Consider the following 17,500-nt stretch of genomic DNA (forward strand, 5'->3'; position numbering starts at 1 on the left):
ATTTCCCTATTTCACTTCCTCACTGGCCTATTTTTCCCTGTTGGAGCCCTTGGGCTTATAACATGTTGCCTTTCCAACTAGGGTTGTAGCTTAGCTAGTAATAATAAAGGTATGTGCTCTACCGAGTGCCCGTTCTAGTTCCTGAATGTTAGCTAAAAAAAATTTGTTTTTACCCTAACATGTTTTCCTATTATATTTTTCAAAAATAATCCATAACCTTAATCCTCGTATTAATTTTTCTTATGTAATATTGCGTTTGAATCATATCTTTTTATGTAATATATATCAGATTCCCACCCTCTTTTATTTCTTAGTGTCCAGTTACTGTATCGCTTCTATTTCGTTTCGATCCTGTAACGAACTTGTTTTTAGACTCCCACCCTCTTTTATTTCTTGGTGTCCAGTTACTGTATAGCCTCCATTTCGTTTCGATCCTGTAACGAACTTGTTTTTAGATTCCCACCCTCTTTTATTTCTTGGTGTCCAGTTACTGTATCGCTTCCATTTCGTTTCGATCCTGTAACGAACTTGTTTTTTAGATTCCCACCCTCTTTTATTTCTTGGTGTCCAGTTTCTGTATAGCCTCCATTTCGTTTCGATCCTGTAACGAACTTGTTTTTTAGATTCCCACCCTCTTTTATTTCTTGGTGTCCGGTTACTGTATAGCCTCCATTTCGTTTCGATCCTGTAACGAACTTGTTTTTAGATTCCCACCCTCTTTTATTTCTTGGTGTCCAGTTTCTGTATAGCCTCCATTTTGTTTCGATCCTGTAACGAACTTGTTTTTAGATTCCCACCCTCTTTTATTTCTTGGTGTCTAGTTACTGTATCGCTTCCATTTCGTTTCGATCCTGTAACAAACTTGTTTTTTAGATTCCCACCCTCTTTTATTTCTTGGTGTCCAGTTTCTGTATAGTCTCCATTTCGTTTCGATCCTGTAACAAACTTGTTTTTTAGATTCCCGCCCTCTTTTATTTCTTGGTGTCCGGTTACTGTATAGCCTCCATTTCGTTTCGATCCTGTAACGAACTTGTTTTTAGATTCCCACCCTCTTTTATTTCTTGGTGTCCAGTTACTGCGAACTTGTTTTTTAGATTCTCACCCTCTTTTATTTCTTGGTGTCCAGTTACTGTATCGCTTCCATTTCGTTTCGATCCTGTAACGAACTTGTTTTTAGATTCCCACCCTCTTTTATTTCTTGGTGTCCGGTTACTGTATCGCTTCCATTTCGTTTCGATCCTGTAACGAACTTGTTTTTAGATTCCCACCCTCTTTTATTTCTTGGTGTCCGGTTACTGTATCGCTTCCATTTCGTTTCGATCCTGTAACGAACTTGTTTTTAGATTCCCACCCTCTTTTATTTCTTGGTGTCCAGTTACTGTATCGCTTCCATTTCGTTTCGATCCTGTAACGAACTTGTTTTTAGATTCCCACCCTCTTTTATTTCTTGGTGTCCAGTTACTGTATCGCTTCCATTTCGTTTCGATCCTGTAACGAACTTGTTTTTAGATTCCCACCCTCTTTTATTTTTTGGTGTCCGGTTACTGTATAGCCTCCATTTCGTTTTGATCCTGTAACGAACTTGTTTTTAGATTCCCACCCTCTTTTATTTCTTGGTGTCCGGTTACTGTCTAGCCTCCATTTCGTTTTGATCCTGTAACGAACTTGTTTTTAGATTCCCACCCTCTTTTATTTCTTGGTGTCCAGTTACTGTATAGCCTCCATTTCGTTTCGATCTGGTAACGAACTTGTTTTTAGAATCCCACCCTCTTTTATTTCTTGGTGTCCGGTTACTGTATAGCCTCCATTTCGTTTCGATCCTGTAACGAACTTGTTTTTAGAATCCCACCCACTTTTATTTCTTGGTGTCCGGTTACTGTATAGTCTCCATTTCGTTTCGATCCTGTAACGAACTTGTTTTTAGACTCCCACCCTCTTTTATTTCTTGGTGTCCGGTTACTGTATAGCCTCCATTTCGTTTCGATCCTGTAACGAACTTGTTTTTAGACTCCCACCCTCTTTTATTTCTTGGTGTCCGGTTACTGTATAGCCTCCATTTCGTTTCGATCCTGTAACGAACTTGTTTTTAGACTCCCACCCTCTTTTATTTCTTGGTGTCCGGTTACTGTATAGCCTCCATTTCGTTTCGATCCTGTAACGAACTTGTTTTTAGACTCCCACCCTCTTTTATTTCTTGGTGTCCAGTTACTGAATCGCTTCCATTTCGTTTCGATCCTGTAACGAACTTGTTTTTAGATTCCCACCCTCTTTTATTTCTTGGTGTCCAGTTACTGTATAGCCTCCATTTCGTTTCGATCCTGTAACGAACTTGTTTTTAGATTCCCACCCTCTTTTATTTCTTGGTGTCCAGTTACTGTATAGCCTCCATTTCGTTTCGATCCTGTAACGAACTTGTTTTTAGATTCCCACCCTCTTTTATTTCTTGGTGTCCAGTTACTGTATAGCCTCCATTTCGTTTCGATCCTGTAACGAACTTGTTTTTAGATTCCCACCCTCTTTTATTTCTTGGTGTCCAGTTACTGTATAGCCTCCATTTCGTTTCGATCCTGTAACGAACTTGTTTTTAGATTCCCACCCTCTTTTATTTCTTGGTGTCCAGTTACTGTATAGCCTCCATTTCGTTTCGATCCTGTAACGAACTTGTTTTTAGATTCCCACCCTCTTTTATTTCTTGGTGTCCAGTTACTGTATAGCCTCCATTTCGTTTCGATCCTGTAACGAACTTGTTTTTAGATTCCCACCCTCTTTTATTTCTTGGTGTCCAGTTACTGAATCGCTTCCATTTCGTTTCGATCCTGTAACGAACTTGTTTTTAGATTCCCACCCTCTTTTATTTCTTGGTGTCCGGTTACTGTATAGCCTCCATTTCGTTTCGATCCTGTAACGAACTTGTTTTTAGATTCCCACCCTCTTTTATTTCTTGGTGTCCGGTTACTGTATAGCCTCCATTTCGTTTCGATCCTGTAACGAACTTGTTTTTAGAATCCCACCCTCTTTTAATTCTTGGTGTCCGGTTACTGTATAGCCTCCATTTCGTTTCGATCCTGTAACGAACTTGTTTTTAGAATCCCACCCTCTTTTATTTCTTGGTGTCCGGTTACTGTATAGCCTCCATTTCGTTTCGATCCTGTAACGAACTTGTTTTTAGACTCCTACCCTCTTTTATTTCTTGGTGTCCGGTTACTGTATAGCCTCCATTTCGTTTCGATCCTGTAACGAACTTGTTTTTAGAATCCCACCCTCTTTTATTTCTTGGTGTCCGGTTACTGTATCGCTTCCATTTCGTTTCGATCCTGTAACGAACTTGTTTTTAGATTCCAACCCTCTTTTATTTCTTGGTGTCCGGTTACTGTATCGCTTCCATTTCGTTTCGATCCTGTAACGAACTTGTTTTTAGAATCCCACCCTCTTTTATTTCTTGGTGTCCAGTTACTGTATCGCTTCCATTTCGTTTCGATCCTGTAACGAACTTGTATTTAGATTCCCACCCTCTTTTATTTCTTGGTGTCCAGTTACTGTATCGCTTCCATTTCGTTTCGATCCTGTAACGAACTTGTTTTTAGATTCCCACCCTCTTTTATTTCTTGGTGTCCAGTTAATGAATCGCTTCCATTTCGTTTCGATCCTGTAACAAACTTGTTTTTAGATTCCCACCCTCTTTTATTTCTTGGTGTCCGGTTACTGTATAGCCTCCATTTCCTTTCGATCCTGTAACGAACTTGTTTTTAGATTCCCACCCTCTTTTATTTCTTGGTGTCCAGTTACTGAATCGCCTCCATTTCGTTTTGATCCTGTAACGAACTTGTTTTTAGATTCCCACCCTCTTTTATTTCTTGGTGTCCAGTTACTGAATCGCCTCCATTTCGTTTCGATCCTGTAACGAACTTGTTTTTAGATTCCCACCCTCTTTTATTTCTTGGTGTCCAGTTACTGAATCGCTTCCATTTCGTTTCGATCCTGTAACGAACTTGTTTTTAGATTCCCACCCTCTTTTATTTCTTGGTGTCCAGTTAATGAATCGCTTCCATTTCGTTTCGATCCTGTAACGAACTTGTTTTTAGATTCCCACCCTCTTTTATTTCTTGGTGTCCAGTTACTGTATAGCCTCCATTTCGTTTCGATCCTGTAACGAACTTGTTTTTAGATTCCCACCCTCTTTTATTTCTAGGTGTCCGGTTACTGTATCGCTTCCATTTCGTTTCGATCCTGTAACGAACTGGTTTTTAGATTCCCACCCTCTTTTATTTCTTGGTGTCCGGTTACTGAATCGCTTCCATTTCGTTTCGATCCTGTAACGAACTTGTTTTTTAGATTCCCACCCTCTTTTATTTCTTGGTGTCCGGTTACTGAATCGCTTCCATTTCGTTTCGATCCTGTAACGAACTTGTTTTTAGATTCCCACCCTCTTTTATTTCGTGGTGTCCGGTTACTGTATAGCCTCCATTTCGTTTCGATCCTGTAACGAACTTGTTTTTAGACTCCCACCCTCTTTTATTTCTTGGTGTCCGGTTACTGTATAGCCTCCATTTCGTTTCGATCCTGTAACGAACTTGTTTTTAGACTCCCACCCTCTTTTATTTCTTGGTGTCCGGTTACTGTATAGCCTCCATTTCGTTTCGATCCTGTAACGAACTTGTTTTTAGACTCCCACCCTCTTTTATTTCTTGGTGTCCGGTTACTGTATAGCCTCCATTTCGTTTCGATCCTGTAACGAACTTGTTTTTAGACTCCCACCCTCTTTTATTTCTTGGTGTCCGGTTACTGTATAGCCTCCATTTCGTTTCGATCCTGTAACGAACTTGTTTTTAGACTCCCACCCTCTTTTATTTCTTGGTGTCCGGTTACTGTATAGCCTCCATTTCGTTTCGATCCTGTAACGAACTTGTTTTTAGACTCCCACCCTCTTTTATTTCTTGGTGTCCGGTTACTGTATAGCCTCCATTTCGTTTCGATCCTGTAACGAACTTGTTTTTAGACTCCCACCCTCTTTTATTTCTTGGTGTCCGGTTACTGTATAGCCTCCATTTCGTTTCGATCCTGTAACGAACTTGTTTTTAGACTCCCACCCTCTTTTATTTCTTGGTGTCCGGTTACTGTATAGCCTCCATTTCGTTTCGATCCTGTAACGAACTTGTTTTTAGACTCCCACCCTCTTTTATTATCTTGGTGTCCGGTTACTGTATAGCCTCCATTTCGTTTCGATCCTGTAACGAACTTGTTTTTAGACTCCCACCCTCTTTCATTTCTTGGTGTCCGGTTACTGTATAGCCTCCATTTCGTTTCGATCCTGTAACGAACTTGTTTTTAAATTCCCACCCTCTTTCATTTCTTGGTGTCCAGTTACTGAATCGCTTCCATTTCGTTTCGATCCTGTAACGAACTTGTTTTTAGATTCCCGCCCTCTTTTATTTCTTGGTGTCCAGTTACTGTATAGCCTCCATTTCGTTTCGATCCTGTAACGAACTTGTTTTTAGAATCCCGCCCTCTTTTATTTCTTGGTGTCCAGTTACTGAATCGCTTCCATTTCGTTTCGATCCTGTAACGAACTTGTTTTTAGATTCCCGCCCTCTTTTATTTCTTGGTGTCCAGTTACTGAATCGCTTCCATTTCGTTTCGATCCTGTAACGAACTTGTTTTTAGACTCCCGCCCTCTTTTATTTCTTGGTGTCCAGTTACTGTATAGCCTCCATTTCGTTTCGATCCTGTAACGAACTTGTTTTTAGATTCCCGCCCTCTTTTATTTCTTGGTGTCCAGTTACTGAATCGCTTCCATTTCGTTTCGATCCTGTAACGAACTTGTTTTTAGACTCCCGCCCTCTTTTATTTCTTGGTGTCCAGTTACTGTATAGCCTCCATTTCGTTTCGATCCTGTAACGAACTTGTTTTTAGAATCCCACCCTCTTTTAATTCTTGGTGTCCAGTTACTGTATCGCTTCCATTTCGTTTCGATCCTGTAACGAACTTGTTTTCTAACGGCCTTCCTTCCAATTGCAATGGATTGCAGATTGTGGTGTATCCTGCAACCAGACGATGAACTTCGTCAAAGAGGGGTACTCTGAACCTTACACCACCTACTGGACCTCGCCCAACTATCCAGAGCTCTATCCAGATGACTGCACCTGTGTTCTGACCGTCAATGCAAGTTTTGTGTTCTTCTTTGCCATATTTTTTTGTCTTCAATTCTAAAGGGAATGAGGGCTTGAATTGATCTTGTATATTGGTATATTGTCATTTATTTAAAAAAAGTATTAATTTATTTTCACACAAGATGGCCCTTATTCTCAACCCTATCAAATCTCACATGCAAACTATAAGCTTCTGTGTATTAGGAAATTAACATTATCATTAATTTATTTATTTCTTTTATCCTTGTTAATAAGACCATAGGCTCATGGATTTTTATACCCTGAAAATAAGAACTTGGATTTCACTGCAGACTCACGTAATACTTTCATTTTATTAATTGTGCAACTGGGTATGTAAAGTGTAGGAGATGAATAGGAACAATAGAATGTATTAAAATAGATTTTATGATATATAGGAGAACTTCTCTTGCTTGAGGGTACACTCGGACACACTATTCCATCTTGTTTCTCTTCCTCTTGCTTTATTTTTACGTTTTTATAGTTTATATATGAAAGATTTAATTTAATGTTGTTGCTGTTCTTAAAATATTTTGTTTTAATTGTTCATTACTTCTCTTTTAGTATATCTACTTCCTTATTTCGTTTATTTCATTTCCTCACTGAGCTATTTTGCCCTTCTGGAGCCCTTGTGCTTATAGCATTCTGCTTTTCAAACTAAGGTTGTAGTTTAGCATGTAATGATAATAATAATAATAATTTTCTTTTAAATTCCTTTCTTCAGCTTGAGTGTGCTGGTATGCTTGTCTTCTCAGTTACTTCCGGTGCGCATATTCACTCGTCATCAAACTGCGCAAATGATAAGCTGATTATGGAGCAACCGACAGAAACATTGTGAGTTCTTGATTTTCCTATACTCGTATTAATGCAATTTGACCCGAGTCATGGATAACGTATTTTAGTAGCCTGACACCAAACCTTAAATGCAGTCGCCAGTTATTGATAAATGAATTTCTATAAACCAGTGTTTCTAAGGCAAAACTTATAGTCGCTGCAAAGATTCCGGGCGAAATAAGCCCCACCCCTTCATGACGCCATAGCCAATCACGTTGTCCCTCACATTAACAACGGTTCGGATGAAATAAGCCCCACCCCTTGATGACGTCATAGCCAATCACGTTGTCTCCCCGGTTTGTGAACGCTGTTAACGCTTGAGACATGATTGGCTATGACGTCATTAGGGGGTGGGGCTTATTTCACCCGGAATCTTTGCAGCGACTTCAGTGGTCTGTATGACGTCACTGTTTCGAACTTTCATAAGATTGCTTCTATTTGTTGTCCAATGCTCAGCAACACCAATTATGCGATCGAAGGACTTCACATTTTGTAATCTGGTCCTGAAACAAAAAACATAATATCTTTTTACTAATCTTTAAGAATAAAATTAAATGCAACCTTTTTAAAGAACGCAAGTTACGTTCAATGTAAACAAAATGGCTATCCTGGAGGGTATTTAGCCTTGCATGGTGTATCGGCTCCTCCATATTGACCAGTTTTTCCGACTTTTTACTATGGTTTATGGGTTTCATCAATCACTTTATTTATAATTCTGTACATATTGTTTTTGTTATAATTCTTGTTAATCTAGTTTTTAAGTATGATGTCTTTTTTTTTATTTCTATTAATTCTTATGCTGTCAGGAGACATTGAGCGAAATCCGGGACCAGTACGTCCTAGATTTCGTCAATGTCGTCTTCTGTATTACATTATTCGTGGTCTTCATGCAAATATTCGAGACCTTACAGTTGCGTCCAGACAGTATGATATTCTTTTGTGCTCAGAAACTTTGGTTTCTAATATAAGGCACTCATCTGAGCTCCTTATAACTAGTTTTAAGAAGCCAATAATGTTGAAACGTAATGCCATCCCTAGGGCCAGGAGGAATGGCGGTGTATATTAGGACTGAGTACCCTGCTTCTCATAAGTCCTGCTATCAATGTGGATATCATGAGATTCAGGTAATAAAAGTTTGTGGCAGGCATAACAACTTTTATTTGTGTTCGATCTACCGGAATCCAGACATGGATGATTCTATCTTCGATTGTCTTCTTACCATTATGGCTAAGATACAAGAAGATGATAGAAAGGCTCCTTTTGTCTTTGTGGGTGATTTTAATGCTCACCATAGGGAGTGGTTAAGTTCTATCTCTCCTACCGATCGCCATGGCTTAAGAGCTTTAGACTTTGCCTCTGAATTAGGCTATGCGCAAATCATAAATGAAGCTATTCACAGGTCTGGTAATTGCTTGGACCTCTACTGTCTCCCTGGCGTTATAACTAGTAAGGTTGATTCTCCAGTCGGGATATCTGATCATGCCTTGATTTCATTAGTAGTGAAGACTGAGCAGCCTGTCCCTGATGTATCATACTCTTGTAAAATTTATATGAAATCCCAAGCAGACTGGAATGGGATTTTGCATAATCCTGTTGTCCCTTTGAATGTGAATCTAGTCAACATTATTGATAGACGTATCCCTTCTCATGTGCTAAGGTACCGAGTGAAAGACAAACCGTGGTTCAATGATGATTGTAGACGTACTTACTTTGAGAAGCAGGAGGCCTATCATCTTTGGAAGGGTAACAGATCAGATTTGGCCTGGAATAACTATATTCAACTTCAAGCTTTTGCTCAGAGAATTTATGCCTCAACTGAAAAGGAATACAATTTAACCATAAAAAAATCCTTTCTAGTACAACTCAGGAACATAAATGGCGGTCTACCCTTAAATCTGCACTCTTTGGTGTTGATGCAACAGTTCCTCCTTTACTTAAACCAGATGGCTCAGTCACTCACTGTCCAAAGGAAAGGTCAACCCTTTTGGCTGATGTTTTTGACAGTAGACAGAGTAATATAAAAACTTGAACTTCCTCATTCCTGTTCTCCTGAGGCTAAACTAACTAGTTTAGCTTTTCGATCTCGTGAAACTAAAGCTCTGTTAATGGACCTTGATGCTTATGGAGGTGTAGACCCAAATGGTATTTTTTTTTTTTTTTTTATAAAGACAGCAGATTTCTTAGCTCCAAAGTTATCTGTCATTTTGCGCAAGTTAGCGAGAAGAGGAGCTTTCAGCACTTGTTGGAGAATTGGTAATGTCACTCCTCTATGTAAATGTGTTTGTGGTAGTTCAAGTCCCACTGATTAGCGCCCAATTTCCATAACTCCCATATTATCTAAAGTTTATGAACGTCTTCTGGCAAAACGTCTTAATAGGTTTGCTGAAGATAATCATCTATTCCCTAGTTTGCAATTTGGTTTTCGTAAAGGCCTTGGAGCATGTGATGCCCTTCTCACAATCTCCAATGATGTACAGAAATCCCTTGATTGTGGTCAGGAAGTTCGTATGATTGGCCTTGATTTTAGTGCTGCCTTTGACCGTGTTAATCATGAGGCATTATTATTGATTTTTTAAGTAATAGATCTCAAAGAGTTGTTGTTGATGGGCACCATAGTGAGTATAGGAATGTTATATCCGGTGTTTCACAGGGTAGTGTTCTTGGCCCATTTCTTTTCATACTATATACACATGAGATGTGGTTTTGCCTAGAAAACAAGCTTGTTGCATGGGCAGATGAAGCTACTCTCTTTGCATCAATTCTATCCCCTGAATGTAGATCTGGGGTTGGTGAATTCCTTAATAAAGATTTAGCTAAAATTAGTGCATGGTGCAAATTATAAGGTATGAAGTTGTATCCTAACAAAACTCAAAGTATGATTGTAAGTAGGTCAAGGACGGTAGCTCCTCGACACCCGGATCTCAGTATTGATAATGTTTCTTTAAATTTGTATGACTCTTATAAAATTTTAGGTTTGATTTTCGACAGCAAATTTACTTTTGAGAAACACTTTAGGTCTGTGTATTCTTCAATTGCACAAAAAATTGGCTTATTGAGAAAGTCATTTAAGATTTTCGGTGTTCAATCTATTCTGAAGAAGTGTTTTAATTCTTTCGTTCTACCTTGTTCGGAGTATTTTTCTCCTGTTTGGTGTTCAGCTGCTGATTCTCATCTTAATTTGTTGGACAGAAACTTACGATCTATTAAATTTCTTATTCGTGATGTAGATATTAACCTTTGGCACTGTCGTTCAATTAGTTCATTATGCATGTTGCATGAGATTTTTCATAGCTCTGACCATCCTTTACATTCAGATCTCCCTGAACAATTATATCCTGTTCGTAATACTAGGCAGGCAGTTAATTCTAATAGTCAGGCCTTCTCCATCATGAGGCTCAATACCACATATTATTCTAGTTTTATTCCAGCTGTTTCCAAGTTGTGGAATGATCTTCCTAATCGGGTAGTTGAATCAGTAGAACTTCAGAAGTTCAAAGTTGGAGCAAAGTTTTAATGTTGACCAGTTTTTTTATAGTTTATATATGATATAATTGTTTTTGACGTTGTTAATAGTTTATATATGACATATTTATTTTGACGTTGTTACTATTTTTAGAATGATTTATTGTTAACTTGTTCTCATCATTTAATTATTTCCTTATTTCCTTTCCTCACTGGGCTATTTTTCCCTATTGGAGCCCTTGAGCTTATAGCATCTTGCTTTTCCAACTAGGGTTGTAGCTTGGCTAGTAATAATAATAATAATAATAATAATAATAATAATACTAATAATAATAATAATAATAACTGATGAAATAAAATTCTTATACAAAAATAATTAAAAATAGGAGGTATTACGAAAGATTATTTGATGTACACTTCAAAAGATAATTCAGAAAACATTGATATAAACTGGTAAATGTTTTGAATTCAAAGAATGAATAGTGAAAGACAATGTATTTGGTATTTTAGCAGCCGATTATATGATTTAAATTTCGAGACGATAGCAGTGATGTCTTGGATAATGCCATAAAGTTAATTCAAATATATGTATATATATATATATATATATATATATATATATATATATCTGTGTGTGTGTACATATATATATATATATATATATATATACAGTGGAACCTCTACACACGAACGTATCTACATCCGAATTTTCCAACATCCGAAGTAAAATTCGAGCAAATTTTTGACTCTACACCCGAATTTTATTTCGACACACGAAGTAAACATTACGCCATTGAGCGTCGAGTGCTCAGTTCTCTCTTCTTGTGTGTATCGTGTGGTTGTCCTCTGTTTGGTCTGTTATTAACAGTGCTTATTTTCTTCCTTTTCTCACATTTCCTTTGTGATTTTACCTATAATCATGGTGCCTAAGAAGCTAAGTTTCAGTACAGGAAGAAGGCAATACTTTCATTAGAATTGAAGCAAGAAATTATAGAAAAACATGAGAGCAGTGTGCATGTGAGTGATACTGTATGGCTAAACAATATGGCCGGAATAGGCCTATGATCTCGAGGCTCATCAAGCTGAAGGCAGCCATTAAAGCAAATAACCATCGAAGGGGATCACCATTATTACAAGACATCTTAGCAATACCCTGGAAGAGATAAAACGCCTTTTGTTGATAGGGATAAAGGACAAAGAGATTGTTGGCAACGATCATTTGTGAGAAGGGCCAGCGTGATGAACAGAAAGAAAGAAAAAAGCGAAGCAAAGAAAACCATGATAGCATTAGCAAGCTCTTTTAAATAAGACTTCTCTCTTTTTCTGTTTCTCTCTAAACAGCATTAACATGTTCTTTAAATAAAATCTCTCTCTCTCTCTCTCTCTCTCTCTCTCTCTCTCTCTCTCTCTCTCTCTCTCTCTCTCTCTCGTTCTTCTTCACTGTTATAGTGTTAGATACGTCTATTATTTTTTTTCCGAGAGAGAGAGAGAGAGAGAGAGAGAGAGAGAGAGAGAGAGAGAGAGAGAGAGAGAGAGAGATTAAACAAAAATGTGTTTAGAGTACAAATTATTTTTAACAGCGTCAACGAGTTGAAAAACAATTAAATGTAACTAAGAAAGTAATAACAGGTAATCTGAATTCCTTTATTAACTAAAACAAATATTGATACGAACACACTCGTGTGCTTATGCACAAACACACACACAGGTGCAAAAATTACTACGCAGTAAGAGAGACGGTCGGGGAGGAGGTAGAGATGGTGACTGCGATAATATACCGTAACTCGTCACTGAAAGTGATGAAAATAAAAAATAAAAAAAAAAAATGTAAAAAATATGAAATATAAAAATAAAAAAAAATAAATGAGCTGAGTTAGATTAAAATTTCCGTAGTGTAAGTTACAGTATGTTATCGCAGTCACCATCTCTACTTCCTCGCCGATCGTGTCTCCTCGTACGTGTGTGTGTGTGTGTTTGCGCATACGCACACGAGTGTGTTTGTATCAATATTTGTTTTAGTTAATAAAGGAATTCAGATTCGCTGATATTGTTTTTTTAGTTACATTTAGCTGTCTTTCAACTCGTTAATGCTGTTAAAAATGATATGTACACAACACATTTTTGTTTAATCTCTCATTTTTGTTTAATCTCTCTCTCTCTCTCTCTCTCTCTCTCTCTCTCTCTCTCTCTCTCTCTCTCTCTCTCAGAAAAAAATAATAGACGCCTCTAACACTAACAGTGAAGAAGAACGAGAGAGAGAGAGAGAGAGAGAGAGAGAGAGAGAGAGAGAGAGAGAGAGAGAGAGAGATTTTTTATTTAAAGAACATGTTAACACCATGTCTACCTTCTCGCCGATCGTCCGTCTCCTGGCGTAGCAAATCCTACACCTGCGTTGGCCTGTCTCTAAGGTAAAGTGGAAATAAAACACATTTTTTTATTTATTACTTCTTTATAATTATCTTTTTTACATGCTTCTTTCATATTATGCAGTTATGTTATTGTTAAGTGTAATTATGTGTAGCCATTTATTAAGTATTTATTATGGGTTTTTACGCTGAGGAACGAATTAAATGAATTACCATGTATTCTTATGGGAAAATTCGTTTCTATATCCGAACATTTTCTACATCCGAAGTAGGTTGTGGAACGAATTAAATTCGTATGTAGAGGTACCACTGTATATATATATATATATATATATATATATATATATATATATATATATATATATATATATATATATATATATATATATATATATACTGTATATATGGAAAGGTAATTCCTAAAAAATTCAAAATAAATCTCAACTATTGTTATTCTAGTTACAAAGTTATACACACACACACATATATATATATATATATGTATATATATATATATATATATATATATATATATATATATATATATAAAATATATATATATATATATATATATATATATATATATAGAGAGAGAGAGAGAGAGAGAGAGAGAGAGAGAGAGAGAGAGAGAGAGAGATTACTCGAGTGCCATATGTGGATGTGATCATGGTGAGGGGTAGATGGAGATGGTTTGGGCATGATCTTCGTACTCCCCATGAAAGATTAGTTCACCGAACGTTTAACTGGGCTCAACAAGGCACTAAAAGAGTTAGAAGACCCATGCCTACATGGCTAAGGACTATGAAGCGTGAAGTGGAAGATAGTGAGCGGAGAAGTATTGAATTAAAAGCTCAAGATAGAGATGATTGGTGAAATCTAACTGAGGCTCTTTACGTCAATAGGAGTAGGAGGAGATCATATATTTATATATATATATATATATATATATATATATAAATATATATATATATATATAAATATATATATATATATATATATATATATATATATATATATAAATATATATATATATATATATATATATATAAATATATATATATATATATATATATATATATATATATATATATAAATATATATATATATATATATATATATATATATAAATATATATATATATATATATATATATATATATATAAATATATATATATATATATAAATATAAATATATATATATATATATATATATATAAATATAAATATATATATATATATATATATATATATAATATATATATATATATATATATAAATATATATAAATATATATATATATATATATATATATATATATAAATATAAATATATATATATATATAAATATAAATATATATATATATAAATATAAATATATATATATATAAATATAAATATAAATATATATATATATATATATATATATATATATTTATATTTATATATATATATATATATATATATATATATATATATATATATATATATATAAATGAAAGACAAAGCCTTCACAAAACTAACTTCTAATTATGCAAAAGCAATCAAGGAACACCAATAATAACAACATCACAAGTCAACATAGTATATAATGTATTTCTTCCCCAACGACCAGAATATTCTGCGACGACACTGTCTCTACTCTCTCCGCATCCATGATCAAATACTCGAGTGGAGCTGCAACACAAACGACAACATTTACCTTCATCACGAGTTCGGGAGATGGCAGCCAGGTAGAATCGGGCTTCCAACTGGAGATAGCGGGTAAGTCGTCGTCAATTACCTGTCTTATTCTTGTCTAGATAATATAATATAATATAATATAATATAAACGCACAAGGGGTATCAGAGATTTCTAACCTCCAGCAATGAACATTGTCAACATTCAACTAAAGTGTACGAACATTGCCCCCCACTTTTCGTATGCTGATTGTACAGTAGGTGGTGGAAAGTGCAATGTTGATCCAGAACCGTGATCTTAATCTGTATCACCTCCAAAATTTGATGAAAATCCAATGGTTTTTTTTTTTTTTTTTTTTTTTTTTTTTTTTTTTTTTTTTTTTTTTTTTTTTTTTTTTACGTAATCTTTAAAAATGTAAAAAAATACAAATCTCAATCTAGAATCCAGATCCCGAACCGAATCATCTTCAAAAGTTAATGGAGTGGCCCACGGCCTAAGATCTATCTATGATCGAAATTTCGTCAAAATCCATCAATTTGTTTTGAAGTCATTTTTTAAATTGGGAAAAATGCAAATCTGGATCTAGAATCTGGATCCAGATCATCTCCAAAATTTAATAGGGTCGTCCATGACCTGAGATTTACCTTTGGTGAAAATTTCGTCAAAATCCGTAGAGTAGTTTTCACGTAATCTTGTCCACAGACACATAAAAATCCTGTACCCAGACAAATAAGTAAATAAATAAATAAAGCTGAATCCGATTATATGACAGCATGTGAAGGAAAACTCATCTGTATGTTATTTTCCACGGGTGGCTCCTGAGATAACACCAAAAAATTGTCAATGCTGCATTCACATTTGAGCAGCTGGATTGATGATGTGGTCTTCCACAGATTCTGGATCATACAATGTTTTCCATCAAGTTATTGTCTAAAGTTGTTTCCTTGTGGTCAAACCATCTCAAAAAATTTATTTTTCATTAATTTGCAACTCACGTCCACACTTCACTCCCTTAAAAGAGAGATAGCTGATCTCAAGTCTCTCCTTCATCTTTTGCACGTTCCCTGCTGCCTTCCTCGCTTCAACTAATCTTTGACTCCCCTCGTCACTCAGTCCACCTCCCTAGTAACTCTAAGTGGTTGGCATGAAATAAAAATTACACATCCATCCATGATAGTATCACATATTTACTTTAATTTACTTAATAATATTTACATCTAACTTATCAACAGATTAGTGTGGGGTTATTTTTGCACTGATAAATTAATCAGATGCCATAGAATAATTGCATCAGCATCAGATTGATCTCCTTTTTTTTTGCCTATTTTCAGTTGATTTATGGACAACGCTATGATGAGCAAGCAACCGCAAAAGCAACCCTATCCTCAGTCTTTGAAATCTTCCAAATATGAAAAGACTATTCTTTGAATATAAGTAATTCCAAGAGGAACGCGTGATGTCACCAAAAACTTGTGATGTCATCGGAATCCCTCTGTTCTTTAAAGCATCGAGTGGCACTTATTTTCAATTCGAATTATATCGGGTTTAATACATCACTTACGAGTGTATCTTATTGCTTGCAATAATTAAGAAATTATTTTAAACTTTCAATTATGTAAATGAAAGGAGCATAATAACATAGTTGTAAACTTGTGATGATTTTATAAGATCCTTTCAGCAACTGTTGTTTCCACAAGCGACTATTCAACAACTGAATATATACATGCAATTAATTTTCTAATGGAAAAAGCAACAGATTAGGACAAACATTTATAGACTATGAGACAGATTTTGATTTTGTCGAAACTTTAGTAGTAATGAAATACCTTCAAAGACGAAGAATATATGAATCTTTTTGTTAGAATACTTGAAAATGTCTATACAGGAAGTACAGGAATCCTAAAACTACAGGAAATACAGGAATCCTAAAACTACATAAAGATAGGAAAAAATTCCAATTGAGAAAGGAGTTAGACAGGGAGACCCCATCTCTCCTAAATTATTTACTGCATGCCTACAAAAAGTTTTTAAATATTTTATTTCGAATGAACATTAATGGGGAATGCCTTAACAACTTAAGATTTGCAAAAACGCAGGACTAAAAATGAATATGAATAAAACTAATGTAATATTCAATGAAAAAGCAGACACAACAAATAATGGTTACAGACGAATCTATGGAGAGTGTTATTGAATATACGTACTTAGGACACACATTAAGTGTTTCCCCAGGACATGAAACCAAAATTAAAAGGATAAGCATGGGATGGAGAGCTTTTGGTAAACAAAATGGGATTATAAAAATGAAAAGTATTTAGTCAGATGGTCCTACCAGTGTTAACTTATGCATCAGAAAGTTGGAGCCTTACTAAAGCCTTGAAACATAACCTTGTTACAACTCAAAAGGTATCCCCACTCAATAATGGTTATATATATATGTGTATATATAAATATATATATATATATATATATATATATATATATATATATATATATATGTGTGTGTGTATATATATATATATATATATATATATATATACATATATATATATATGTATATATATATATATATGTATACATATAAAAGTATATATATATATATATATATATATATATATATATATATATATATATATATATATATACATATATGTATACATATAAAAGTATATATATAGACATATATATATATATATATATATATATATATATATGTGTATACATATAAAAGTATATATATATATATATATATATATATATATATATATATATATATATATATATATATGTATATATATACATATAAATAAATTTCTACCTCATACTTGGGATCGAACGCTAGCCCCTTCTAATGAAAGGCCAGGTCGAAACCAACCATGCCACGAGAGCCCATAAAAGGAAATCTGAACCTGACACTAATCTAGCTGTCCGAGGATTTACCTGGTGAGACATCAGTCTCTTTACCAGCGAATTTTACCAGATTTCCCCGGGCCACC

General features: G+C 35.1%; 1 protein-coding gene across 1 annotated transcript in view; it reads left to right on the forward strand.

Annotated features, from left to right (window-relative positions):
• The window catches only part of LOC137615907 (uncharacterized), a 51,182-nt gene extending 35,018 nt beyond the window's left edge, over positions 1–16,164 (forward strand). Inside the window, exons 4-7 of the mRNA XM_068345595.1 lie at positions 6,026–6,159; positions 6,889–6,998; positions 14,439–14,587; positions 15,836–16,164. Coding sequence (XP_068201696.1) covers positions 6,026–6,159; positions 6,889–6,998; positions 14,439–14,587; positions 15,836–15,858 — 416 coding nt within the window. The 3' untranslated portion in view covers positions 15,859–16,164. The remainder of the gene's footprint in view (positions 1–6,025; positions 6,160–6,888; positions 6,999–14,438; positions 14,588–15,835) is intronic.
• The last annotated feature ends 1,336 nt before the right edge of the window (positions 16,165–17,500 follow it).

The sequence above is a fragment of the Palaemon carinicauda genome, chromosome 2, assembly GCF_036898095.1.
Source record: "Palaemon carinicauda isolate YSFRI2023 chromosome 2, ASM3689809v2, whole genome shotgun sequence".
In the NCBI taxonomy this organism is placed as follows: domain Eukaryota; kingdom Metazoa; phylum Arthropoda; class Malacostraca; order Decapoda; family Palaemonidae; genus Palaemon; species Palaemon carinicauda.